At 41.9% G+C, this 25853-nt stretch overlaps 1 protein-coding gene across 1 annotated transcript in view; it reads right to left on the bottom strand.

Annotated features, from left to right (window-relative positions):
- Nucleotides 1-25799, bottom strand: part of LOC114818503 (phosphatase and actin regulator 1-like) — a gene marked incomplete at its 3' end in the record, with an annotated part of 84113 nt that extends 58314 nt beyond the window's left edge. The window contains exons 1-2 of the mRNA XM_029084639.1: nt 25568-25799; nt 2591-2755 (exon numbers count right to left, since the gene is read on the bottom strand). Coding sequence (XP_028940472.1) covers nt 2591-2755; nt 25568-25799 — 397 coding nt within the window. The remainder of the gene's footprint in view (nt 1-2590; nt 2756-25567) is intronic.
- Nucleotides 25800-25853: the final 54 nt, after the last annotated feature.

Here is a 25853-nt window from a genome sequence, read left to right as displayed (position 1 = left end):
ATCTCAAGCAAAAGGTAACCTTTCAACCTTAAATATCAGCCTGACTCAAAGAAAGTTTCAACAGCTAAGGTCATATGTTTTGAACCGTTACTGCTTTCAACACTTAAAATAATTGAATTCATTGTTGCAGCAAATAGGAGCCTAATAAAATACTTGTGTTAGTATTTATTTTTTTTCATAATTACTGATGTTCTATGCAGGTGGGAGAGCTTGGTTGCATGCCTGTAGGACACTAATGGGAAATATTTTTTTTCCAAGCATCACATCTATCAGTGCACTAGAAGAAAATAAGCCTGTATTAGGAAGTTTCACGCTGGCTCTCATTATGCCATCTCATAAGCTTGTCCTTTGATTTATTATAAAAATTAAATATATTTTCTCAGTGAGAACAGAAGTATTAGACAAGAGATCATGGAAATGCTGGCAGAAAAATGCTAGTTTTCTGCTGCAAAATCTTTTGTATTACAGGTTCTAGGTGCAACTAATGCTGCTGAATTGCCTGGGAAGTCTGGTAGGATCCTGGTGGATTCCCATTCTCCAGGGTCAGGGATGATGGAAATTATGGGGTCCCCAGCTCTGCTACAGTCTAGAAGTAAATCTCTCCCAGTGCTTCCTGCAGGGTGCTCAACAAATTTGACATCTTTGTCAATTTTGCTGCAGTTAGTAGTAGGGGAGCAGGCAGGAATACCAATTTTGCAGAGCAGCTGCAGGATACTTTTAGCTCACTAGAAATGAAATTTTTTCATAAAAAAAAAGAAAGGTTTTGGATTCAACAGAGATCAAGCTCAGTACTGCAATCAACAAACATTCCTGCAACCTGGAGACCCAGCTTTTAAATTAGTTTTTCAGACTCTGAAGTCCATCTTACTAGGGGAGGCGATCTGCTGGCACACCTGTTAAAGCTTCCTTCTCCTCTGAGAAAAGGAAACACATGGTTTTACTCTGATTTTAATCCCTGTGTACTTTCCAAATATTTTGATAAATGAAGCAAATCAACATAACACTTCTTGGAATGCCCAGAGCAGACTATGCAGGCATATTCCAGCCAGCTTCAAACTAATCAGTTTAACCACAGCAGTATACAGCTCAGCCTCAGCTCCCAAAGCTGGATAAACCATACAAATAAATACTAGGTAGGCTTCTGCAACCCATGGTACATCCTGAACTGCTGTGGTTATCCTCCTAGTTGTAACCAACTAACCCAGCATGCTGGAAATAGCATCAAAGTAGTTGTCACCACAGCATCCACGTATACCTAAGAGCTATTATATGGTTTTCATGGAAATCCTGCTACACTGCACTAGAGTTATGATGGATACAGAACATGAAAGACAAGCCTTTTGTTTTGCAGAAACTTGTCATTTTTGGTGACAATAGCTTCTCAGCTGTCAAGTCAAAAATATACAACTGTCACTCAGAATAATACAGCCATCTATTCCAGTTCATTAGTTTTCACCTGATGAATCAGAGAGCAGCCTAAAGAGCACACAGTAAAGAGCACCTTCAGGTATGAACCCTGAAAACTCCTATTCTGCATTTAACCTCATGCAAGAATTTACACTTAGCTAAAGGTAACTTCTCGTAAAATTATGGGCCATTTTCAGAAGTACAGGCTCTGGGGTGCCAGAAGGTACAGTCAAGTCCTGCCTGAAAGCTTCCACTGTGCAATAAACAGGTCAGAGAGAAACTGGGCGGTAGCTCAAGTCTCTTCTGGCACTTAAAGAAGCAAGATCCTCACTGCTTCCTTCCTAGTTCTAGTGAGAACAATAAGAAATCAGAAGAAAATTCATATTTTCTCACAGACAATCCAGGCTCAAGACTTGCAAAACCACGTGTATTAATTATCAGTCATCATGGAAGAAGAAAGAAAAGAAACCTTCTAAATAGATCACAAAGGTTGAGAACAAACATGCCAGGTACAAATACCAACCACATGTATCAATGCCTGGATCTGGAATTCTTGCTCAGACCAAAAATTTACAATATAAACCCACATTTTTGCAGTTTTCCATACTTATTTTTAACTAAAAAGAGTCTTAAACCAGGAGTGTTAGAAAGAGAGGGCAGAAGGATGGGTACAGCAGGAAGAGAGATTGTTTTTCTCAGAAAACAAGTGACATTTTTCCTGCTCAATGGAACAAATAATTTACAGTTATGCATGTTACTCAAGGTCATCTCCTTCATCATGTATTTTTCTCACTCCTCTATCAGAACTTACAGGACTTTGAACGTGGCTAAATCCTCCACTAGTGTTGTCTTTTCATACTGTCATTTCCTTTATCTGTGATCTGCTAAATCAATGGAACGAGATTTCTTCTGGGTTCCCCTCTAGCTCTGGTAGCAGAACCTGAATATACCGCTTTGGCGAGCTGCTGCTTTAACTCTAGTGCACCCAATGTGTTTGTTTTGGGGTTTTTTTTAAACCAAAAATTGGTAACAAAGTTAAAGGTTTCTCAGAATCTAAGAAATCCCTCCAAGCCAAGCTTCAACAACCTTAAAAACATGTGTAAAGTGGGGCTGCATCACAAATTTTCAGTCTGGTTGAGCAAACAGTTCCAGATTAACAACCCAACCCGACCGCAACTATTACCTGCTGAAGTGTGCTTAAATTTTTCACTCTTCTTCTTCCTCCATTTCCATGGCTTAAAAAGCCTTCCAAGAGTGGCAAATTTGCTTCTTCTTCTGATTGGAGGTGTGTGAGTCCCAGGTACTAGAGAATCTGAACGCATTGCAGCCAGTCTTTCCACTTCCTCAGCTGTAGTTTCAGCAAGAAAAGGAGGAAAAAAAAAAAAAGGGGAGAGAAGTGAAAAAAAACCTTTCAGAAATTATCAGAGAACCACACAGATGGTCAAAATTTTCCATGGTTACAGAGGAAAAAAAGGAAAAAATTGTAGTCTTTATTATTTTATCATTCTTTTCAGTGGAATACATAATCTACTGTAAAGATCGGTATTAACAATCAGAATTAACAGGAATATGGATTATTACAATAGCAAAGTTATAATCTTGAACAAATTGTTCTGTATCACTCCAGCCAGCTGGCAGTCCATCCACCAGCCATTCCTGGGGAAGTGTGACAGAGATTGGGGAACAGAAAGCTCAAATAAAGGACGCAATAGTGTTTAAAAGAAATACTGCAAGTCTTTTTTTGCAACAGAAAGTGACATTTCCATTAATTAAGATTTATAAGGAGCAAGGACCCTGATAAATAATGACCCTCTGGTATCATTACCATGTCCATTAAAATCACCTGGGTTACAAAAGTGTGTGCATTACGAATTTCCTAGGGACAGAAAGAGTGCTAAAAATTCAGAAGGTTCCTTCCAGTCCCACTTTTCTGCTCACTCATTCCCCTCCAATTCTTATCTTTTCACACAGGGACTTGGAGGATTTTAATAGAGTCCACACTTAGAGCTGAATTCCCTAGGAGGGGTTACAGGTTTTCACTGAGCTTCTGGTGTTAAAAAATTCAGTTTTTTGCAACCTTTACACTGTTAGTACATCATGGTAGTCTCAATACTTCTTTTAAAAAAATAAAAAAAAAGTCTGAAGAATTTAAATTCCCCTTCCTCCCCAGTGGGAGCAAGAGAATTCTGGGGTGGTCACTTGGCACATTCACATTACATGGGTCCCCCCAATTATATTTACAGGGAAAATATGCTGATAGTTTTGAGAAATAAGATCCCTGTGATCAGAGGTAGAGAGAGGGGTAAGCCAGGAGCAAAGGAAAACACCGACATGGGGAAGGTACTAGGAGCCCAGGGGCAGGGGTCTCTCCATGCCACAGCTGCAATACTGCAAAATTCAGTGAGCAGGAAGGGGGTTTTGTGTCTTTTTAAAAAAGTTTTTGTTTGTTTGTTTGGTGTGTTTTTTTGTTGGGTTTTTTTAAAGGGATATCACTTTCCAGGCTTGTCTGGTATTTGTGACACTGCCAATAAAACTGATTTGAGTGGTTTGCACAAACACAGTCTGGATTCATAAAGACAGGACACAGATTGTCACCCCTCCCGCTCTGAAGACAGCAGCCCAGTGTTTCTATTTCACCTCTAGTATATTAAATATTAACCTCAGCCATGAGTACAGGCTCAGGAACCTCAGCAAGAACATAGCTCTGAAGGGATGAGCACACCTACTCCACACTGATAAAACCACCAGAGATTTTGGCTGGCAAATTCTTATGTATCTTGAAATTTTTCCAAGGTTTTCAGTATGCCAAATTTAGGTGGGCTTTCATGGGAACAGCTGGAGATGCATCTCTAACACAAAGGAAGCTTCATTATCAGAACTCTAACCTGAAATACTAGTGAACCCCTCAGGTTCTTGCAATAAGGTTGGTTATTTTGTTATTGTTCTTTTGTTTGTTTTTAACATTGGCAACACAATCCTTTTCCCTGTAAAATATCACTGCCAGATAGAGCTGCCTGTAACTTCCTGGAAGAAAAAAAAGCAAGCCCGGGAGATACAGAGAGCCCAACTGCTTCAGTGGAAATAGTTAAAAATAATTGTTCTTTGGGGTAAAGGAGAGAGAGACAGACATTTCTGAGAATATCTGCTTTCCATTTACAGCAGAGGAAAAAAAGGTAGTCCTGTCAAAGCACTTAATTCTGTTCCAGCTCTTTGTGCCCAACTGCCTAGAGAAATATCTTCTAATAGAGAGAACCCATTACGAGGCTCTGTCCTGCGCAGGGGCTGGGACATGCTGCATCAAAGCTGGAAATTGCCTGGTTTATGCTGAACAAACTGTGAGTGTAAAAAGAAGAGGAAATCAGGAATTTCCTTACACTTTCTGATTTCACCAGAACCTGCTGGGCTTTGAAGACCAGCACGGGGTACAGACCACCTCACTCTATATGCAGATCCAAAGGGACTATGCCTTTTCCTCCTCCTCCTCCATTTTTAAGATGTTTCTAAGTTAAAGCAAATAAGATGACACTGTGTTCCACTGCTGTGATTTTTTTTAGAGATTCTGCTAAAAAGTAATGGGCTGGTATTGTCTTTGCTGCCTTACCTGAGGGATACAGGGTGTAGAAGCGGTCCATTGAGCAAACTAGGAATGACACACTACTGCTGCTGAATTAGGCTTCCTGCTGCATAAACCCAGATGAAACATAATGAAGCTCCTCTTCCTACTCACTTTCTCCCTTTTTCCCCATCACTGAGCCACCATTTCTGCCGCCTGAGTTACTAAAACTCAGAGTTGCAACAACTCCTCTCAGACCTGGTCCTGACTGGTACCCTGGAGAATTGACAACCCTTAAAAACCCTCTCCTTTCATAAAGCACAACCCCTCTGTCCCACAGCAGCTGCACTCTCACTGCCCCCGGGGAAGCTTTTCCCATTCAGTATAAATGAGTATGGATCGGATTCACAGTCAGGCAAAACTAACACTGGAATCAAAAGGAATTTACCCAAAGGGGGGGTTCATTAAAAGCCAACACAATTTCCATATTTTGACTGCTCTTCCCTGAATTTCAGCATCATCTCTCACATGGATCTGTGTTCTGGGAGTCCTGCTGTGCTTTCCATCAGCCATGAACGTGGCCCTTCTCCTTCATCCTCTCCAAACACACACAGCTCGGAGCTAATGCAAGTAACAGCTCTTTTTCCCCTCTTGCTCCTATTTCTCACAAGGACTATCTCATTTTTTTTCATTAAAATACTCTCAAGAGCACTGCTAATTCAAAGCATAATAATCACTGGCTACGAATGAACCTCATTAGCATAAAGCTATGACAGTTTTAATCCAGCAAGAATAAAAGCAGACCAGGATGTGAGAAGTAACTGCCAGATTTCTATGCTCTCCTTTGCTGCCGCATCTTTCCCTGGAGTTGGCCGGGTTTCCTGCCTTTTTGGCTCCTAATGACTATTGACTGGCCGTGGGCTGTGACACCCACTGCTGACAGCAGGCTCCGTAGGCTGGATTCACACCCTTGCTGTTTCCAAAAAAGGTGGTACTTGTGCAGAAATGGAAACCAACTCAGGTCTTGCACAGTTGGGTTGGGGTTTTTTTTTTTCCTTTCCAAGAGGAAAACAATCCTAGCAGTCCCAGCTTTATCAGTCTGCTGAACGGGGAGGATGAACTGCCATGTACATCAATGCCCATAGTCACAGTGCAGAACTCTCACCTTGAGACCGGTGCCACAAATGTGATGTTTATGGCTCATGGTTGCTGCTGATACTCAGTGCTTTTGGGAACTTGATCTGATTTTTTTCCAGGATCTGAGTGATCTTGCCGAGACACACAGAGACGCTGGGATCTGCACTTACGCCACGAGGGCAATGCATTCCCCTCCCACTTTCTTCTGTCCGAGCTGTCACCCCAGAATAGCAACGAGGAAACTAAACCTGAAAGCTTTGCACAGGCTGTGTGGCTGCGAGACAGCTCTCGAGGTTTTACTGTAGTCCTTAAGACATTTGAAGTTCCTAGAGACTGAAGTTCATATAGGGCTTAAGCAAAACTTGTGGTTTCAATGAGAAAAAGCACCACAAATCAAAATATTTTGCATCCAAGTGATGTGAAAGAAATTTTACAAAGATGAGTTAAATATACTACAAAGGCTGAAAACACTAGAAGGTCTGAAAGCTAATTTCTTCTCTTACTGCCCTCCCCCTCCCCTTTTTTTTTTTCATTTTGAAGCTAACACTGGGTTTGAGGGGTTTTTTGGGTAAAACCACTTGGAGGTTTATGGGCTGTAATTTACTGCACGGACACCAGACATGGACAAAATCACTAAGCTGATAAAGAGCAGTTCAAAAAGCAATTTTTTAAAACAGTCAATTTATCAGTCCAAGAAAAAAAGAGGCCGAAACATCTCAGACCCGTTCTATACGTTATGAGTTTCCCACATCCTTCAGTAGGGTGCTGGTTTCCCGAAGGTCCAGTACAAGACAACACAGGGGTCACCTACTTTTTGGATTTGAGACTTGTAGAGTCTCAAATCTTTGAGACTTTGATCAAAGGCCCTCCCAAAGACAATATAACTTCTGAAGTTTTCCTGGAGAACGACAACCAGTTTTGTCATTCCCACGTTTGCCTGGGAATCATGTCATCTAGTCATGCTGCTGATATACCATATACCTCAGCTTCCATTTTAGAAAGAAAACCAAAACAAAACCCCATTGTTACTGCATTTGGGTGCACAGAGCAATTTCATAGTTGAAGCCCACCCAACCCATCTCCAATGTTTAGTATCACCTTCCTCACCAGTAACCACGCTAGCTTTTCTCTCAGACCATTTCTGAACATCTGTTGTTCATCCTCAGACACAGGATTATCTTAACAGGCAGTTTATAGAATCATAGAACCCCAGACTGGTTTGGGTTGGAAGGGACCCTAAAGATCATCCAGTTCCAACCCCCCTGCCATCAGCAGGGACACCTTCCACTAGACCAGGTTGCTCAAAGCCTCATCCAACCTGGCCTTCAACACTTCCAGGGAGGAGCAGCCACAGCTTCACTGGGCAACCTGTTCCAGTGTCTGACCACCCTCACAGTGAAGAACTTCTTCCTAATATCTCATCTAAACCTCCCCTCTTTCAGCTTAAACCCATTTCCCCTTGTTTTGTCACTAACTGCCCTTATGAAAAGTCCTTCCCCAGCTTTCTTGTAGCCCCTTCAGGTACTGGAAGGCCACTATAAGATCTCCCCGGAGCCTTCTCTTCTCCAGGCTGAACAGCCCCAACTCTTTCAGCCTGTCCTCATAGGAGAGGTGCTCCAGCCCTCGCATCATCCTGTTTACCTCACAAAGTTAGATTTTAAGCCTTTCTAGGCAACATCAACGGCTACATTGTGCTTTCTGTTATATTTGTGCAAATTGGTAGTAAGAAGCTGAAAGTGATCTTGGCCCTAAAGATGCAATTAACTAAATGTGTCATTTTATTTAATGACAATCATTTTATATAAATAAATGACATAATACTCCTTATTCCTAATCCACACCCAACCAGTCTTTAGTCTACAGATTAGTTTCCAAAAAACTCCTGTTGCAAGGTTTCTTTTGCACTCTGCACCCTGGATATCCTCAAGTTCAGCCTGCACAGACCTTATTATTCTAGCAGCTTTGTTCAAAACAAGATGTACATGCACCATGTGTCTTTTTGAAATGACAGGAAACTTAAACAACTACTCCAATTGCTGAGCACTTATGTCTTCTCTTTACCTGAATGGGAACATTTTCAATTAAAAAAACCACCTTGTTTTTCTTTCAAGAAAATGGTTCATTTTCTGCTCTTCTATTATCATCTGTTCAGTTATTTCCCTTTAATTTCCCTTTGCACCTGGAATTAATTTTCATCAGCTCTGCCTTTACTATTTGAATTGCCCATTTAAACTTTTCCTAACTTCTCAAAGGTCTGTTTTCCAATGACAGACAAGGCACGGCACGCAGCAGTCTGAACGCAGTCTTGCCAAACAGGGATGATTACCTCTTCGGTTGACAACAGCTCCCACTGGATGGATGGATTTGCAATGGCACCGACTGGGTTGGCGTAGTGGGTTTATGAGACATGAAGAGACTGTCAGTAGTTTTCCTTTGCATGCTAAGCAGCACTCGCATTTTCTAAACCCCTGCCAATTATTCTCAATCCCCAGGTGTGTAGCACTTTGCATTGTACCCGTAAATGGAATCTCTCACCTTTTACACTTGCCTGTTTCAGCACAGGTATCAGACTGTGGTACGGCTCTGCTCTCTGCTGTGACCTCTCTTTCTCAGCGTATTTACTTCTCTTGTCGGAACAGAAGTGCAAAGAATAGCTTTGGAAGTCTAATCCCTTTAGGACCCAGCTTTCAACTTCCCCAGGTTTTGACGTAAAACGTTAATTATTCATGCTGATTGCAAGCTGAAAGCCATTTTTTTTTTAACCTCTGCAAACTACAGTGCACTGCATGCATCACACTAAACATAGACACAGACACACTCACAGAATGGCAGGGGTTGGAAGGGACCTCAGGAGATCATCCAGTTCAACCCCCCTGCCAAAGCAGGTTCCCTACTTCCCTACACCAGGTTGCACAGGAAAGTGTCCAGGTGGGTTCTGAACATCTCTAGAAAAGGAGACTCCACACCCTCTCTGGGCAGCCTGTCCCAGGGCTCCGGCACCCTTACTGTAAAGAAGTTTTTCTTTACTGACATGGAATCTCTAAAAACACCAAGTATTTTCTGTATTTTAACATAGCACACAAGATTTTTACTTGCAACAAAAGCATTTTATCAGGTTATGCCATCGACAGCTACATAGAATCATAGAATGGTTTGGGTTGGAAGGGACCTTAAAGCTCATCCAGTTCCAACCCCCCTGCCAGCAGCAGGGACACCTTCCACTAGACCAGGTTGCTCAAAACCTCATCCAACCTGGCCTTAAACATAATCTCCTCCTACAAACCTTGCAATTATAGAAAATAAGGATTGTTAGATTCCATTGATATTACCTATTTTGCCTGCCCCTTATTACTCATATTACTCTTATTAATCATTGTGTTTTACATCTCTTAGGTATTTATTACATATAGATTCAAGGATATATCTGATAAACAGTACTGCAGCTCCTCACTTTTATGCACTCATACACTAGAGCAGAACCCACAGGTCTGTCCTGGGCATCACACACACTATGTGGAGACTCAGCAGCTCCAAAACGGGACTCAGAGCAGCCACTATAAGCAGAGCACAACCAAAAGCCAACCAAGAGAAAGCCAGGGCCAGCAGAAGCAAACCAGATATCTTACTTTTCTTGGGGATACAGAAAGACAATTCCACAAGTATCAGGAATTGTTACACTAAGAAACTTGAGCTTGAAAGGAAGGGAAATTTTACCCTTCCTAAATGGCAAGCAGGGAGGAGATGCACAGTTTGTACTTTTAAGAAAGCAGAGGAAGTAGGATGAGTAGCCAGAACTTTTCTGTTAGAGAAACTAGAGCACTTTTTTGGGAGACAGAAGAATTACAGGGTCACTTTCATCCCCTTCTTGAAAAAATTCAAGCCCACTTTCCTTGGGAACACTACCACACTTCTTACTCTGATGGATAGGTGAGCACTCCCCATCTCTCCTACTAAAACTGTTGCTATAAAGAAGAATTCAAGACCTAGTGGGTCTTAAAGAAAGCACGACTGGAAGCATGGCTCCTGATAGTTAGGGCACTCATTTCTCAGCACAAAGACCCTTTTCCAAGGCTATGCTTTGGTTTTACCCTGGATTGAAGAACCCAAACCTCCTTCTGCTTCACTCATGGATGAAAAGAAACAGCTGGTCATGGCTGTAACTTGTTGAGAGCCTGATCCTGTCCAGCTATGCACAAAGGAGAATAAAGGGGAATGAAGATACCATTTTTCACTGTCCCTGTCACTTCTGGTCAAGGAAGTGGTTTTCCACTTCTGGAAACAGGTTCTTGGAAAGTCCCAGCCCATTGCGCATGACCTGGAGCAGAGCAGCTGGTCAGAAGTGACAGGGACAGTGGATCTTCTGTCCAGGGACTGGATCTTCTATCTGTGGCATGAGGGAAGAGAGGAGAGGTGCTGTCTCCTAGATCCTCTCCCCAGAAAGCAGGAGAGGATGGATGGGTAGATGGAGCCCTGTTACCAGAGCTGGTTGGGCACCCAGCAAGCGGGATCTGTATTTCAGCTTGAGAAGAACTACCATAAAAATCTCCTGTTCTGGTGTAAACCAGAAATTCTACAAGCCCTACAATTCTACAAGGAATTTCCCATCTAGGGCATCGCCTCTAAGGCACTCTTGTCATACTGTCATCACACTGCCTTTCTAAAAATTCACCTACTTAACAAGTCTGGCTCTTTCTAAGTAACCATGGCAGAAACAGGCTCTTGGAAAGCCCCAGCCCATTGTGCATGACCTGGAGCAGAGCAGCCTCTGAGCACGAACACGTTGGGAGTTGGATGAACCCACGTTCAACCCATTCAGCTTCTGAGACTGAAAACAAACTGCTGAGAAGATGGAACTGACCTGCATACTCACACCTAGCTGTGTCCCCTAGCACAGAGCATTAGGAAAATACAACTCTTCAAACATCCTTTTGTAGATATCTACATATTTTGTAGAGCCTACAAGAAGGAGATTAAATCTCAAAACAACAAAAAAATTCAGAGGAGAAAGCTGAGCACAAGAAATACCCACAGGACTATTTTAAATTTATTTTACTAAAAAGGTGCACTTTAGAAGCCATATCTTTAGACTATTCAGAAACCTGAGAGGGGCATGTCCTCTTATTAAAAGTAATCCTGTTCAGGAAATGGCATTGCAAACGTTAAACTTTCTGAACACAATGGTACTATTCCACCACTATAATCATAAAGATAAAAAATTAAGTTTTTAATTACTTTAATGTCTGGGAGAAAAGGAACAAAGTATCTCATTTAAGAGCTAGAAAGTTCAAACCATTCCCTTATAAAGTCTATATTGATTCTCTTGGGAAAAAGAAACTTCTATTTCTCTTCTTTAAAGAAGCTGACAGGAAGTTGGCCAAGAGGAAAAGTGTAATTATACCAAATGGTACATTTGTAATGAGCATAAGTATGAGTTAAAAAAAAAAAAATCAGTAACAGCCTAGCAAAAAAAAAAAAGGCAAAAAAAAAAAAGCTTCATTGGAGTCTGAAAAGAAACAGTCTGTATCCATGTTCAGGGATTTAAAATAAGGACTAAATACTTCTGCTTTGAGTACCTAAATGCAGCTACATATGGTCTTTGCTGATTGTCATTATAATGGGAATTCTTTTATTGTTTCAAATGATGGTTAGTTTAGAGCCTTGGCAGTGGTAAAATATCTGTTTAGACCGTTATGGTAGAAGCTTGAGTTTCAGAGATTAATACTCTGAGGGGAGAAAGATACCCACATCTCCTTTAAAGTCATGAAAAAAGCATGGTGGGTTGCTGGTTAAAATACATGGAGTATTTCTGTGTGGTTTTCATAGCTGGGATTTCCAGTTTTTTCACTCTCTTTTTTTATTTTTAGCATTAAGTCCTAGGGTGTCTCATGGTTGCTGAGCTCTGCAGGCTATTGCTCTTGCTCAGTAGATTTAGAGGAAAGTCTCTGATTTTAAAAACTGCTGCCTTTAAAAAAAAAAAGATGGAGCCCATCAGGTAGTCAAATTGCTAAAGAAATGTTCCAGTCAAAGGAAGGATCTATGCACGTAGCTTCACGTTCATGAATAATTCTAAGTTCATCAACCAGAAATAGCTCAGAAAACACGAAAGAGTTTAGATCAGAGCTAAGGAAAAAAAAAAATACTACAGAGAGCCAGGAAAACAGGATCATTGATAAAGCTACTAAAATAGTTCCAGTAGCTTTATGCAAGGAAATAACGTTAGCAGGGAGAAACGAATGAAATCCTGACCAGACTGAAGTGAACAGCAAAGGTCACAAGGAATAGGATTATCTTACCAAGCCATCTAGTGACTGGACAACCATCTTGGGTATTAAGGACATGTTTTGTCCTTGAGGCCATCCAAACTTTGCAAATGAAGGTAAAATGTGACCCTCTGCTCTCTGCTCATGGTTAATGAGATGAGCAGGAGGAACGAGGGAAGATGAACTGCATTATGTGTGGTCCTTCTCACGTGTGGTTGAGACATGCGGGTTGCATAATAAACGTGCCTCCTTACTGATGTCAGAGGAATTTATTGGCCAAAGATCTAAAAGGGACCTTTCCAGCATGCTAAAATTCACCTGCAGAAAAAGAAATTGGCAGAGAAGACTTACAGCAAGTGGTCTTAATGAGTGCTTTCCTCTGCATTCATGGGAATGAATTCCGCTCTCGTAAGGCCCCACCTGGAGTGCTGCATCCAGTTCTGGAGCCCCCAACATAAGAGAGACCTGGAGCAGCTAGAACAAGTCCAGAGGAGGCCACCAGGATGATGCGAGGGCTGGAGCAGCTCTGCTGTGAGGACAGGCTGAGAGAGTTGGGACTGTTCAGCCTGGAGAAGAGAAGGCTCTGGGGAGATCTTATAGCGGCCTCCCAGTACCTGAAGGGGCTACAAGAAAGCTGGGGAAGGACTTTTGACAAGGGCAGGGAGTAATAGAACAAGGGGTGATGGCTTTAAACTGGAAGAGGGGAGATTGAGATGAGATATAAGGAAGAAATTCTTCACTGTGAGGGTGGTCAGACACTGGAACAGGTTGCCCAAGGAAGTTGTGGATGCTCCCTCCCTGGAAGTGTTCAAGGCCAGGCTGGATGAGGCTTTGAGCAACCTGGTCTAGTGGAAGGTGTCCCTGCTGATGGCAGGGGGGTTGGAACTGGATGATCTTTAAGGTCCCTTCCAACCCAAACCATTCTGTGATTCTATGATTCTATGAATGACCCCTTTCTGTGGTGTTTGAGAAAGGAATCAGTGGCAGGCTGTGAGCTGTGAATGCGAGCAGGAGCGCGATGGGGTGTGCCTATACGGAAACACTTGACCATGAAATTGGCAACGAAGTCCATTTCACAACATTGTGAAGGTAACTGTGATAGGCATCAGCATGAGATTTCATTTCAATAGAGAAGTGAGATAAAACCCAACCAAACCCTAACATTTCTTACAATTAAAACAAAGTAATCTTTCTTCACCCCTTCACTGCTGGCACTGGACAAACAAGAAGCTGATGAAATCTGACTTCCCTAAATGCTTAAAGTTTCCTCTCAAAGTTATCAAGATTCTGCTACCAGGCAGATTAAAAAACAAAACAAAACAAAACACAACAACTATAACAAAAGCCTTTCTAAGCATTTTTGACAATATAAATTGCTTCTGTCCATATAACCTGTGCGGAACAGTGTTCTCAATTTCAACTACAGTTCTCTTCTGGGCAAAGTATCTGTACAACATCCCACAAAGCGTCACAGATCCCTTTCTGTCAAGTCAAACGTCAGGTCGTGGTGACAGCTCACCAAAGTTCCACATCCATTCATCCAACTGAACTGGAATCTTTGCCACTCAAACCTGATTTTCAAAAATCTCTTTATTTAAACAGTATTTGGTTTGAATTTGCAGTCAGAGCCTGGCCTGAACCACAACATGGGGCTGAGTATTTCAAGCTTTACAAGGTTTGTGATGGTGCTCAGAATGACAAATCAGGATCCTAAGTATTTTGTATAAAGGAGGAAGCGAGACAAAACAGATATGCTCACAGGTACTTACACACAAACATTAAAACAGAGCCTAGTATGCAACAACTGCAATAATAATAATGCAAAAATTAAAATAAATGAACAATTGGAGCAAGTAAAGAACACCACCTTCATCTGTCTGAAAAACACAGGGAATACCTGTGTTAGCTCAGAGCAGCTGATTCCTAAAATCATCACCCATCTTCATATAGGCCTGCAGTTTTTGTTTGGTAGTCATCATGCAGGGCCCAATGTCCAAAGAAGGCTGAGGGAAAGAAAAACAAATGAAAACCACCCCAAAGAAGAATATTGCCAAAAAGTGTCTTTCTTGAGCCTCTACACGATGCCAAAAAATGTATTAGTGAACTGACACTTCCCTTGCTGCTTAGTGAACTGGCTGTTCTGCCAACTTGAGATGAATAGGAGAAAGAAGCATCAGTTCACTGGAACTACAGGATCTCCCTATTTTCTTTTAGGCTCATGGGTTTCCATGCACAGAACAAGCACATTGAGTTCACAAGGAAAACGGTGTTTGACTCGGATGGCAGAAATGCATAGAAAGCCAAACCCACACCAGTAACTTGAGTACTGTCCTAGAGTCGGACAAAATGCTGGCCTTATTTTAATGAGACACACAAGAAAGAGAAAAGGAAATACCTCCTGAATTCTACCTTGTCTGAACATGCTGCTAGGGGGGGCAGAATTTGAAGGAAGGGAAGCTACATAACCATCCCTCCTTACTTTTCCATCTAGGTATCGTGTCTAACTCTCTCCAACGACTGCTAGAGGAGCCAAAGACTGGCAGCCGTAGGGAGCAGACAGTCAGCAACTGCTCTTCTCAATTCAGATGCTGGAGCAGGCAGCAAATCCCATCCTAAGTGCCACAGCAGATTGCTAGAAGACAACCCCTCATCCTTATGGCTATAAACCAGCAGACAATTACTTTGGGGCTGTAAATATTAATGAAAGCTTTAGTCATCTCACTCTTCTATTTCTCAACAGGGTACAGTTCAGATTCAAACAGCCCAAGTTCCACTCAAACCTCTGCACCGGGCTTTTCCTTCAGGCTGAACCCAAATTTCAAAGCTCTTGATTCAATAAAACCACTGTGCTAGTGAAAGGAGAGCATCCTGTTTTGCTGGTGAATGGGAGGAGGAAAGGGAAGAGGTCTTTCAATATTCACTCAACTTCTGGTTCAAATAGCTCCCACTGTCCATCCATCTATCCTCATGTCTGCGTGCTTGCCCTGCTGACTGTTCAGCCTGTGCATCTGCACTTTTAGCAGTGCTGACATTTTAATCAGATTGGAAAGTAAAATGAGAAAGATGCTATAAAGCTCTATAGCAGCATGACATATATAGTCTTTATAGAAGTTTGATTTCAGCTGAGGTAGAAGAAATAACATTTCTACTGATTTTATTTATTTACTTTACCAAAAGCAAGGTTGACAAAGTCTCTATGCTAAAGAAAACACCAGAACTGTGCACATGTTGTGTCAGATAGTATCCAATTATAGGAAATGTCAAAGCAGCTGCACCCAATGGATGTGTAAAGAGAGAAAATGCCAGTACCATAATCCTTATAAGATGGACTGCTGACATCAGGCACCATGGCTATGGTCCACATGGCTGGGAATATATGGATCACCAATACTTCAGAGAAGCTTGCTAATACATGGTCTGTGGATGCAGGAGACCACTGTGGCATTTCCAGGCCTGGCTCACTTGTTTGGATGTAGCTAATGAATATTCCAATTGTTTATCTTAAGATCCCCAATGTATTCAAAGTCTGCTTACCAACATTTCCATCTGTTGATTCTTACATCTGTGTTAAAAGATAACTAACATTCAGGACAACAGTATTTGTGTGGCAGCTGTACATCCCTCAGCCGACTGCTGAAGATAAAGAATATTGTTATCAACGTTTCTAACAAAACTTAGACACATCTTTCTTGAAATGACCTGATATTCTCAGTGTTACCATCATTACACTTTTGTGCTTCCAGACCTTTGCAAGGAAAGATTTAAGATACCATTACTCTCTGTTTTTTCAAACAGATAATCAACTTCTCTTAGGAGGCAATGTGAAATAAAAATAATTCTCTGCTACCAAATCCTCCCAAGATAAATTAAATAATTGGATCCATTTTAATTTTACTCCCTGCACTCCTACTGCACAAAGCCATTAGACTAATGGCCTGAAACATGTCATACAAAAGATGAAAGAGGGCAAGATCTTTCTCTTAAGTAGTGACAGGGGAGAGCATCTGCTGAAATGCAGCACTGAGCCTGTCATCCTAATCTTGGACTGCACAGCTCAGGGCAGCAAAAAGGAAAGAGAAGATTTGAGGTACACCTTACATCCTTTCCAGAATGTCCCAAGCAAGAGAGACACTGGGCTCTCCCTGCATAAGGTTGTACATCTTAAAATGCAACCCTTGGGCTTCAGAGATTCAGTAAGTAGCTAAGATTGAATGCATCTCCTTGTTAGGGGCAAAGAAATGGGTATGAGAGTCATCTCAGTTACACAAACCAAGTGTGGTTGGTGTGTCTCTCACCCTGGTCCATGTCCTGACCAGCACACTCTAAAGGGTACATACGCAGAAATCTGCCCTCCTCTTCTTTTTGGACATTTTGGACACCATTTTACCTTTCAGGGGTTGGGGAATGATGGGGAAATGCTTTGTTTTTATTCCTTAGTCATATTTTCAAACTTTCAAAATTTCCACCTCTCTGTGCAGAGAAAATCTGCAGAGGCTGTCAGTCAGGTCATCTCTTACTAGTGTTTTTTCTCACTTGGGACCCAGAGCTTTCCTTCAGGGAGGAACAGTGCTCATCCACGTGATCCCTCTCAACAGCACATCTTCATGATAGCTGATGGGCACTATGATTTGGCAGGTATCTTTTAGACAGGCCCAGAATGAGATGTCTAGTGGTTCCAAAGAAGCTACAGCAAGTGGTTTTATAATGACTGGTTTTATCTTTAATTTAAACTATACTGTGTGTCCATTGTTTTTCAGAGCAGTAAAAATAATTAATCTTCTTCTGAATGTAGGAGTCTCATCAAAGGCAAAGGCTATGCTAGATCTGCTTCATCTTCAGTAAGCTGGACTCAAAGCCAGGAAAGTCAGGGAGAGGTGACAGCGACAAGATCAAACATTACCTTATTCCTCTGCACCTCATCCTTCCTGAGACAAGGAGACTAAAAGCAACAGACCAGTGAAGATTCATGTCACTTCACAAGAGCCAAAAAACAGCACAGAGGACAGTTTTCCAGCTCACAGGGATGGCAAGAACATCGTTACTTTCCGAGAAGCGTGCAAATCAGAGTCACAAAGGAAAAATGGGGCCTCTGAGTATGTCCCGATTTCACCCTGTTGCAGCTTTTCCATCTAGATGATGGCAAACATCACAGTACCCTCCAGTTTCTAAGGAAGTGATTGGAACATCCAGGCAGGTCTGGCTTAACCACTGTAGGCTCTGGTGGTGCCCTTCAGTTGCCCCAGTGCCCTGAGGCTGGGTTTTGACTAATGGATTTGGGAAGATGAGCACGACCTGGCACGATCGATTTAACAGACTACAAACATATCCAATTAATCTGAAGACATCCTGGCAGACCATTAGCAAGGTGGTACCTCAAATACTTGTACTGTGCTTCTGAAATTACGTTCAGAGTAACTGAGGGCTGAATAAAGTGACAACAGGAAGCCAAATTTGGTATTATCTGATAGCAAACAAGACAATCTTAGGAGATACAAAGGAATAGCTCTACATTTACTACCAGCCACTGAAACAGATCAAGAAATAAAATCTTACAACTCAAAAATGGATGTAGGATGTCTACTTCTTTTGCTGAGGTAGCAACAATGAATCATAACGTTATAAATACAACAGTATACTCAAAGGATAGGCTTTGCTTATCAGTCAAAGGGCCCATAAATGAACTCTGCTGCTTTTTATATATGATATGATATATGAACCCCCACTTCTAAAAAGGGGCAGGAGGTATTATAATAGCACAAACTGATATAAGTAGTAGCGGTTACAAACTAAAAGAAAAGAAAAAGTCTAACAAAAAGAGAAGAAAGGAAGAGGTGTCCCATGGCAGAATACTGAGTCTTCTTATCTCTTCCCTTCATACCCAGTATTTCTCTGCTGCTTAGTTCTGACAGGCAGTGATGACATTAATGAATAAAATTCCAATAAAGGATGTAAAGTGGAGTACTTCCATATTTCTCATATATCTCCTAAAGAATCCCAAGTTTCAAAAAATAAAGAGGCCAACTGTGCAAATTATCCTTTAAGAGAAACCTTTAATCTCTAAGCAAGTAAGGGGAGTACTGAAAAAAGACAAAACACAGGAATGGAAACTAACTGCTCACCTAGGCAAGGATCAAAGCATAACACAGGACATAGGGACAATGCCAAAAAAGGCACAAAAAGGTAAGCTTGATCAGTCAGGTCAGTATCAGATGGTTTGAAGTGCTCTGGTAATAAGCAGAATGAGACAAGAACCTGCTCCTCCATGATCTATGCCATCATCCACTTCTTGCCTTGTTTTTACACATCCTTCACACATGGAAAACTTGTGGCCTTTCATGGCCTTGTGGCCTTTCATGGCCTTTCAACCCTATACCAAATAGTTCTGTATTGTATTTCTGACGTAACTAAATCGATATACAGAAGAATCAAAACTAGGCACACTACTCAAGATGACAACAAATACTCAGAGCAGAGCATTATTATTATTAAATACAGGAAACCCACTGTATTGCTTTCATCATACTGCTTTTTTGAACTCCACACAAGGAACTGATTTATCATCACCTGTTCAGTGTTGCCCCAGTCTTTGCATTTAAGAGGCTTACACATCCCAAGATTTTAAACTTGGTTCTCAGAATAGAGAGTAGGATGGTAAGACACTATCAAAAGATGACAACTGAGTTACAGCATTGAAAAGGAGAGAAATCAAGGAGGGGAGACAGGACTGAAACAGGCTGGCCATCTGCTCTCTAAAGACGCAAAGAACTGAGGTGTGTCCTTATGTCAACACTTTGTAATAAAAATGAAAGGGTGCCGAGCCATTGTGACCAATTACATCATTTTTGTTGGTTTTGTTCCTAAACCTCCTCAAATCAATGACACAAAATAGACAGAATTCCTGGAAAAGGTGGCTGACAATTCTCTAGTAGGGACATGGGAACATTTCACTGGAAAACAAGGGACATCTGCTTTATGTAAGCTTGAACCAATCTTGTGTGCACCTTTTTCCCCCCATACTATCTAATTTACCAAAGTGAAGACCTCACTACCTATATTTTTTCTACAGTTTCAGTCAATAACATAAATTATATTCCAATTTTGGACAAGGCATCTTCCAGGGCTCTTCAAAGTAAGCCCAGAGCTCTGCTGGGTGACAGCTCGTGCAGTCCTGGCTGTGAATTTCCCATTGCCAGCACAGCCTTGCCTAGAATGATACACACTTGGCTTATTTTGTGGCCAGCTGTTTTGCCACAGGCAGTTTAACAGGATATGAATTAGTCACTACAGAGATGCACACGAGCAGTTAATGACTTGCCCCACGCTTGGTGATGTTTCTTCAGCTCTATTTTGGGACATAAAGGTAGAATATGTAACCTCTCCTCTTCTTTCTCCATCCCTTTTCTTTCATAGAATGGCATAGGTTGGAAGGGACCTTAAAGTTCCAGCCCCCCTGCCATCAGCAGGGACACCTTCCACTAGACCAGGTTGCTCAAAGCCTCATCCACCCTGGCCTTCCTTTTTACTGAAGTCTGTCAGCCTTTGATCTCAGGACAAAACCACAGGTAACTGATGTGTTTCTGTTCATCCCTAACGTGCAAGAAACACTGATGGGGAGCAGGACACTGGTACTCTACCCTCCCTGGTCCCTGGAAAAGGAAAGGTAAACCATGTCCTACCTGCCTTGGGATTTTGCCACCTGGAAGTTACCATGAGTAGGAATCACACCTTCTTCCTAGAAGGGCATGTTTATTCTCAGCCTGCAAAATGCTGAGGGCTCGTATCTCCCCGAGCAGAAAACGATGCTGGAGGCAGCAAAGTGTCCTTCCTGGCTTCCCAGCAGCCTGTTGGGATGTGAAATATCTTTTCTCGACCTCATCAACTTTCTCTGGCACAGCACCATATTCACCCAAATCAAACGCTATAGAGTTCAATTGACAAAAATAAACCAATTTTATTTTACGATTTGTGCTGTCAAGGAGACATATTTCACTCTGCAATGAAAGCCCATGCCTTTCCCCCTCCCACCTCTTTCTTTAAGGTAACTACTCCTCAGAGACTAAAAGACACACATTGCATAATTATATCAGCTGTTGAAACCTCAAATATGTTTTTCAGCTTCCCACACTTCACAGCAGGACCAGGTATGCTGGTTTTTTGGTTTTTTTTTGCCTACTTTTCCATTCTGTGTAGTCTAATTTTTTTCCTCTAAAATATTTTAGGATTTGTAACAGGTACAATTGTAAACGACTGCGATGCCTCATAGCCACATACTGGGCTCACTGGAGAGATGGTAATGGAAGAGCAGTTACCATTTCAAATGATGTGAATTAGTGGAAAAAAACCCCTTATTTTTATACATAGCTCTTGCAGGGCTTACAGCTTGTCTAGTAGATAACTATTTCATTTAATAATTACTTTTGTGGGAAGTAAAATAATTACCTCAGAGACAATCTCTTAACTCATGATGATAAAGTAAATGTTCTCAAAGTTCCTGGTTAGAAAAAAATAACAGTGTCTTCAATTTCAGGTGGGAATCACACACACACACACACACACACACCCCCACACCCCTTCCAGATCAACCCTTCCAGATCTTCCTTTCTGTTAGGAAAAGATATTTATCTGGAAGCTCTAGAAGAAGGGCAACAGCAGAAAAACAAGTGTTGGGATGACTACGGCAACAGTATCTCAATCCACACCGATTTTCATGCATATATAAGATAATGAATCATTTCTGCTTAAACAGCAAAACTCTGAAGTATAAGAGTACACAATAAACAGATTGGGTTTGAGCTCTGAATGAAACTTTTTGTGTATGTTCATTCTTAATATTATTTATACTTCCACTACACTTGTACCAGGAGACTGCAAAAACCTGGAGCCCCACAGTCCTCGGCACTAGAAACGCAAATGGCAAGAGACAGCCCTTTCCCCACCCCCACTGAAGGACTCTGTCTAATTACAGACCAGCAGGCAGGTGAAAGGTCATCACACTATCTTCATTTCACAGACAGGGAACTTTGGTATGGAGTGATACATGGATGGACATGTCCAAAGCCACTTAGAGATCCTCTGCAGAGGTGGGAACTGAGCTGAGAACCCTCATCTGTCATTAAAAAAAAAAAAATGCTTCTCTCTGTGCAGTCCCTCTCTTCCAATGCACTGTTAGGTAATTGTTTTCCACTTAAAGTCTTCTTGTCAGATCCTCTGCATAGAAATCAAAAGTATTCCACTTCAGTTGCTCCACTCGCTCGTTCTCTTAGGTAATTTCTGGGTGACTTTGAAAGCTCTATAGTTCTTTCCAGCCACACTAAAGTAGAGATGCATCTAAACCATGTTCCAGATCCAGGCTCAGACTTCTGCAGGAGGCTGAGATTTGCAGACAGTTTCCAGTGTATGAACACCTTAAATAAAACCCAGCCAAATCTCCCTGTATTCGTTCTTCTAACTACTGTTCCCTTGCTCATCAGCCATCTGCTATGACCCAGCACCGCCACAACCCTCCCAGAGGCCACTGAAATCAGTACATCGGGACATGCTCTGCACATACCAGGAGATGTTTAACATCACACAGTCCCAGTGCACCTCAATCTCTTGTAGTTCTAGCTCCTTCTGCTCTACAAGCTTATCAGCCACTTTCCTACATTTACATTCAGAAACTATTTTCATTCCCCTTCATGCTTCTGGCACTTTCAAAATATCTTCACTTGTGTTGTCTCCTCACTTCTTGTCTTGTCTTTTCTTGGGACTTCTGCAACTCTTCACCATTCTGCTTCTCCAACATCTCCCTCACAGCTCTTCTCTGGCAGCATTCAGAGCTCAGCCCTGATTTCTCTTTTATCCCTCTTTTATGAGGTGACTCATACCTTTCTACACTTGACCTCTCCCTCTCAGTTCAGTCTACCATGTCTGATTGCCTCTCTGGCATCCTGTCTTGGGACCACTCAAGCTTCACAGGATGAAACCACACACCTCATTCTTCTCTCACATACAGTTTCACTACTTCTCCATTTCCAACACCATTTCTACTGTTCTGTCATCCAAACTCATGGTACTGGTGCCTCATACACCCCTCTCTCTGTTTTCTATTTTCCAGCTAAATTAGCACTAAATATGTCCATTCCTTTCAGTTCAATGGTTAACGCATCTCCCACTTCCATCTGCACTACTGCAACCTCCTGCTTCTCTTTGAGCTTCTCACTTCTTATATTCACCTCATCAGAATGCTGCATCCACATAAACTCCCTTTATCCTTACTTCAGTGAGCCCATCTGCATATCCAAATTCCTTCACCAACTTCTCTCCAAGTTACACGACCTCCCTTCCAAGATCTCATACAACTCAGCACCTGCCTCCATCTTTTCCTTTGGTTTCACAGCTCTCTCTTCTGTTATTCTCCTAGTCATGACTTTTGGTAGATTAGTTAGTGGTCTTTGAAGGATTTCCCTCGGTTTCAGCATGAATTTTCCTTTTCCAGTTCTGCCAGTGTAGTAGTATAATGAGAATACAGTGTCAGACAATGATTAGAACCCAGGACTCATAACTGGATTTGGAGGGTATTTCAGCATTAAATCAATGTATCCCACTGTCCTGCCTATGCTATAAGGACTGAATCCAGGTCTTTGTACATGATTCCAACAAATACAACAGTCACTCAGGTCACAGGACCCATAGGGTGCTTTTGGGTCCACTACTGCCATTTCAGGCCTGCAAGACCATGTGTAAACTATATATAGGTTTGAATAGGAGGGTGGGGATGTCCACATTGCAAAGTACTAGGTGATCCCCTTTCTGGGTGCTTTTTAGGCTGGGCAACTGTAAGGATGACGGACATCTCAAGATGCCTACAGGTTTCTCTGTACTTGGGCTGGTAATTTCAGTTCATTATATCATCCTTTCCCTCCAAACCCCAAAGGTCTAGAACAGGTATTAACCAGGGAAAAATTTCCATCCTTTCCCTCCAAACCCCAAAGGTCTAGAACAGGTATTAACCAGGGAAAAATTGCCATTTTTCAGTCCTGAAAAATGTGTCAAACTAGTGAGAGTGCTCAGCCAGCATAGCTAGGACTACAGTTCCTTTACTTTCTGAAAGAAACTCATAGCTGTGCATGCTGGTGGGAAAGAAAGGATTAAGGCTGTACCAGTACTACATACTTTTTAAATGATGACCATAAAAGTTATTTGCAGGAGGTGGAATGAAATCCTACCCCAAAGAAGGAGGAGGTGAAAACGGACTGATGAGATGCTCTGGAAGCCTGCTGGCTGGAAGCATCTCTGCTCTGTTCTTTGCCTCTCTAGGGTTAGCAGATTATCTGCTGTCAAGAAGCATACCCTCCCCTCAGAGTATCTAATGGTCTGAAGCTAAATAATCAAACATAAAAAAGGAAATAAAGTCCTTAAATACATACCTATTAGTCTATTAAGAGGTAGAAGTACCTGGAGTTATACATTCATAAGCAACCATGCATACACACGTGTGGATTAAAAGGGAGGAAAGCAATGTTCTGTTCTTACCGTGCTAAGATTTCAAGTACAAGGTTGCAAAAAAAGCCCAGTAAAAGATGATAATGCAATTGAATTTTAGGTCAATTCAATTAATCTAGGAAAGCATATTTTTAACAAATGGCTTCTTTTGCTTTTAAGGATAAATGAACCACACTAATAGTGTAAAATACCCACTGCTGCTGCTGCACGTAGCCTTTCATTTAATATCTGTGGGGCTTGCTATCACGAGCACCACGTAAGAGGAAAGAAAACACTCAACATTTTGCACAGTGTTAATCAGATTCTTCCCTCTGCTGTAGTGGCATAAGCAGTAAGAGTGCTTAACCCACTGTGGGTTTCCAAGCTTCTCAGGCTATCCTCTCCGTTTTTGCTGAAAGCAATTCCATTCAGCTTTAGCTGCTTTTTAATCAAAGGAAACTATCACCACACTATCAGGATGTTAATTCTGAAGAGACATTAGCAAAACCACAGTCACTTCATTAAACTGCAGACCTGTGGTGGGCAAAGGACCGTCAGATCCCAAATAATATTTTGTTCTCTGCATAGAACAAACAAAAGCAGCTTTTGTTAATTAAAATTAACAATAACAATAACAATAACAATAACAATAACAATAACAATAATAATAATAATAATAATATCGGCCTCAGTGACAAAAGCTGAAAAATGAAGTGCCAACAACTACGAGAACCTCAGCTCAGAAAAGGATAGCAATTTCATATTCACATTTATCACAAAAAAAGCCTTTCCCTGACCTTCAGAAAATGAGATCTGTCTACCACATCAGTTAACAGGGAGTCCTATGTCAAGTGCCTCGGTCTTAAGTAACATGTAAAAACCACACAGTAAAACAAAGTAATACAACATTGAACAAGAATGTGGGGTAACATCTGTGAGACTGTTTTTTGCCTCAATGCTTTTATGCTTCTTTTAGTTCCCAGCTTCTCTTAATTGCCGACTTTGGCAAAATCCAAATAATTTGGCAAAATCCAAATAATCTGTCATTTTTGCCTTCAAGTATTTACATTCTCAGAAACATAAAAAGGATATACTTACCTGTAGCAACACCTGTGATCAATTACACCGTCCCTCTCTGAATACCCTCTGGAGGTTTTGCTCAGTCCCAAAAGGAGAGGGGGAAGGGATGAGAACGGTTGTCTGATGAAAAGCACTATATTAAATTAAAAAAACCCCAACAATTTCCCCCATGCATTTGACAGCATGGTGAAAAATCACACTAGCTGGATTCCAGGTAAACCAGTCCTTCCGAATACTGAGTTGAGTCAAGCAAACTCTATCGGAGCACAACGAGGAAAAAGTTGATGTCTCGAGGCAGAAAACCCTGATCTAAAATTCACACGAACGGTAACCAAACGCAATCGATACACACAGCGATTTCTATAGCAACTAGGGGGAAAAAAAGAAAAAAAAAAGAAAAAAAGAGAGTTTGTTCCTTAACTATAAGCACAGAGAGTCTGTGGCAAATGAGGGGACCTGTCCCTCTTGGCATCTCTCTGATCGACGCGCTGAATCGATGCCCAGTGCATTCCTCCCGCGCTCCCTTTCCTCTTGCCCTGGGATCCTGTGGAGGGGCGAGCTGAGCATCCCAGCCTGCGATGGGAGCACACCCATGGACACACACCCCCCGGCCAAGCACACGCGCTCCCCTGCCTCTCTCTTACACCCACAGCACCTCAGCACTCACCGTCACGGGCTTCCTCCCCGCGACTGCAGTTGCTGCAAATGTGTTTGATCTCCTTGCCTATGTGACAGTGTATCACAAAAGAGACATTGTTGTTAGTGCTGGTGGTGGTGGTGGTGACGGGTTCCTTCAGTGGCTTCATCCTCACTAGATAGAAAGCTTTCTTTTTAGGTTTCTCTCCACTCATGTCTGACATTGAGTCCTGCCTGCAGCCAGAGGAAGAAAAAGCGAGCATCCAGGCTGCCCGGTGTGCGCACGATCCGCCAACCGCTCCCTCTCGGCTCAGCCT

This window comes from Antrostomus carolinensis, unplaced genomic scaffold (genome assembly GCF_000700745.2).
Source record: "Antrostomus carolinensis isolate BGI_N321 unplaced genomic scaffold, ASM70074v2 scaffold19750, whole genome shotgun sequence".
In the NCBI taxonomy this organism is placed as follows: Eukaryota; Metazoa; Chordata; class Aves; order Caprimulgiformes; family Caprimulgidae; genus Antrostomus; species Antrostomus carolinensis.
Note: the sequence above shows the minus strand (reverse complement) of the source record. Positions and strands in the feature narration are given on the sequence as shown.